The sequence below is a fragment of the Sinocyclocheilus grahami genome, unplaced genomic scaffold (assembly GCF_001515645.1).
Source record: "Sinocyclocheilus grahami isolate Dianchi unplaced genomic scaffold, SAMN03320097.WGS_v1.1 scaffold211.1, whole genome shotgun sequence".
NCBI classification, from domain to species: Eukaryota; Metazoa; Chordata; class Actinopteri; order Cypriniformes; family Cyprinidae; genus Sinocyclocheilus; species Sinocyclocheilus grahami.
This window is the reverse complement of record NW_015505390.1, coordinates 307,391-309,350: the sequence shown is the minus strand read 5'-3', so window position 1 is coordinate 309,350 and position 1,960 is coordinate 307,391. Positions and strand designations below refer to the sequence as shown.

The following is a 1,960-nucleotide window of genomic DNA, read 5'->3' as shown; positions in this document are numbered from 1 at the left end:
TTTTTTATATTTAAAGAATTTGCCACTGATGATTCAAACGCGAGTTTTGAGCTAGTGTAGAGTAGCGCTTGTTGTTTGTCATTTCTCCGATCACAAATGCAGACATGGTTTTATGTTTACGTGGCGCGATGCAATGCAACGCGTAAAAAGACAGTATAAGTCATTATAATCCGTAATTATGTCCCCACTGGATGCAACAAATGCCTCGTTTATAATGGGTTTTAATGTTTTTGTCTCGTCGCTCCGGTCGGAACACGGCAACACAGTATAGCAAGGGACATAACATTTCCATCACACGCTTGAGGTATTCGGCCAACCACAACGCACTGGATAGCTGGCCAATCTGAGCACACCTCGCTTTTCAGACCGATGAGCTTTGTAAAAATCGACGCGTTTCAGAAAGGCGAGGCATAGAGGAGAAACAATAATGTACAGTATGTGGAAAATAATGTGTTCTTTGAACCTTAAACCGCATAAACACATTTCATTACACCAAATACGCAAAATAATGTTCTTTTTAGCAACATCATATGACCCCTTTAAAACATTAGTATTGTGAAATATTATTGCAATTTAAAAATAATGGTTTTCTGTAATTTATTCTGTTATTAAATCTGGATTTTCAGCAGCCATTACTGAAGAATCATTTCCCATTATTATCAATGTTAAAAACAGTTGTGCAGCTTAATATTTTTGTGGAAACCATGATATATTTTTTCAGGATTGAGGAATAGAAAGGTCTAAAGAACAGCATTTATTTAAAATCGAATTTTGTAACATTATAAATGCCTTTAATGTCTTTTTTGATCAATATAATGCGTCCTTGCTGAAGAAAAGTATTAATTTCTTAGAACAAAAAATCATACTGATCATACTTTTGATATGAACGATAGTGTATTTATTCAAGTATTTGTGAGGCATAACAATGTTTACAAGCTTTGATTCACAAACAGTGCTAGCATGCTTCTGATGCTGCATGAAATCTAAAATAATCTGTGTGGTAAATTATATATTTCAGTCTCTCAGCGATGAGGACTCATTCAAGAAAATTTCCACTCTAGAGGAAGTTCAAAAGAAAACTGAGGAACTACTCACCAGCCTTACTGAGAGGTGAATACATTTTTTTTTTACAATACCAAAACAACCTGATTGGCATGTTTATAGTTTGTTTCTGTGTTTGAATTTTGTCTAGGATGCACAAAGATGGCAGGCGGCCACACACATTCAGACTAACGATTCGCCAATACACAGTCACCAATCGCTGGTTCAGTCGAGAGAGCCGACAGTGCCCTATACCCAACCACACTGGGCTCAAGATCACATGTGGTACAGTTCTGTTCTTTTGCGTCCTTTAAATGTATAATTCCGTGATATTTACAGTCATCTCACAATTCACTTAAATTGCAATAAACAGCAGTGATATAAATGTGACATCTTCAGATTTTTACTGTTAAAATTTTGGTATTCACATTTTCCTTTTTTATATTAGGAAGCAGTGAGGCTGTGCCCCAGTTACTGGGACTGTCAATGAAGCTATTTCATAAAATGTTGGACACACGTGAGCCGTTCCATCTGACCCTGCTGAATGTGTGTTTTAGTAACCTGCAGGCTAAAAGCTCTAGCAAGAGCTCCATCGCCTCTTTCTTTACACAGAAATGTCCTACAACAACACAAATGACATCTCAACAGCAGGTCAGTATGTATGATTTTCCTTATTTTAGTTATTCATTATGCCTCTCAAGAACATCAATCAGATGTCCCTGCGAATGTAGACCCTTATGTATTCTCACAACTTCCTGCTGATGTGCAAAGGGAGTTACTGACAGAGTGGAGACAGCAGAAACCGGTCCTAAAAATCCCATCCAAACACTCACATAAAACCTCCAGTACCAGAGACAAGAAGAGCGCTGCTAAAGGCAGCCAGTGTAACAACATACTGAAATACTTCAAACCTAACTGA

The 1,960-nt window shown here is 37.3% G+C and overlaps 1 protein-coding gene across 1 annotated transcript in view; it reads left to right on the top strand.

Moving 5' to 3' along the window:
- poli (polymerase (DNA directed) iota) overlaps window positions 1-1,960 on the top strand; it is a 7,717-nt gene extending 5,757 nt beyond the window's left edge. Inside the window, exons 8-11 of the mRNA XM_016286555.1 lie at window positions 1,019-1,110; window positions 1,193-1,326; window positions 1,490-1,696; window positions 1,773-1,960. Coding sequence (XP_016142041.1) covers window positions 1,019-1,110; window positions 1,193-1,326; window positions 1,490-1,696; window positions 1,773-1,960 — 621 coding nt within the window. The remainder of the gene's footprint in view (window positions 1-1,018; window positions 1,111-1,192; window positions 1,327-1,489; window positions 1,697-1,772) is intronic.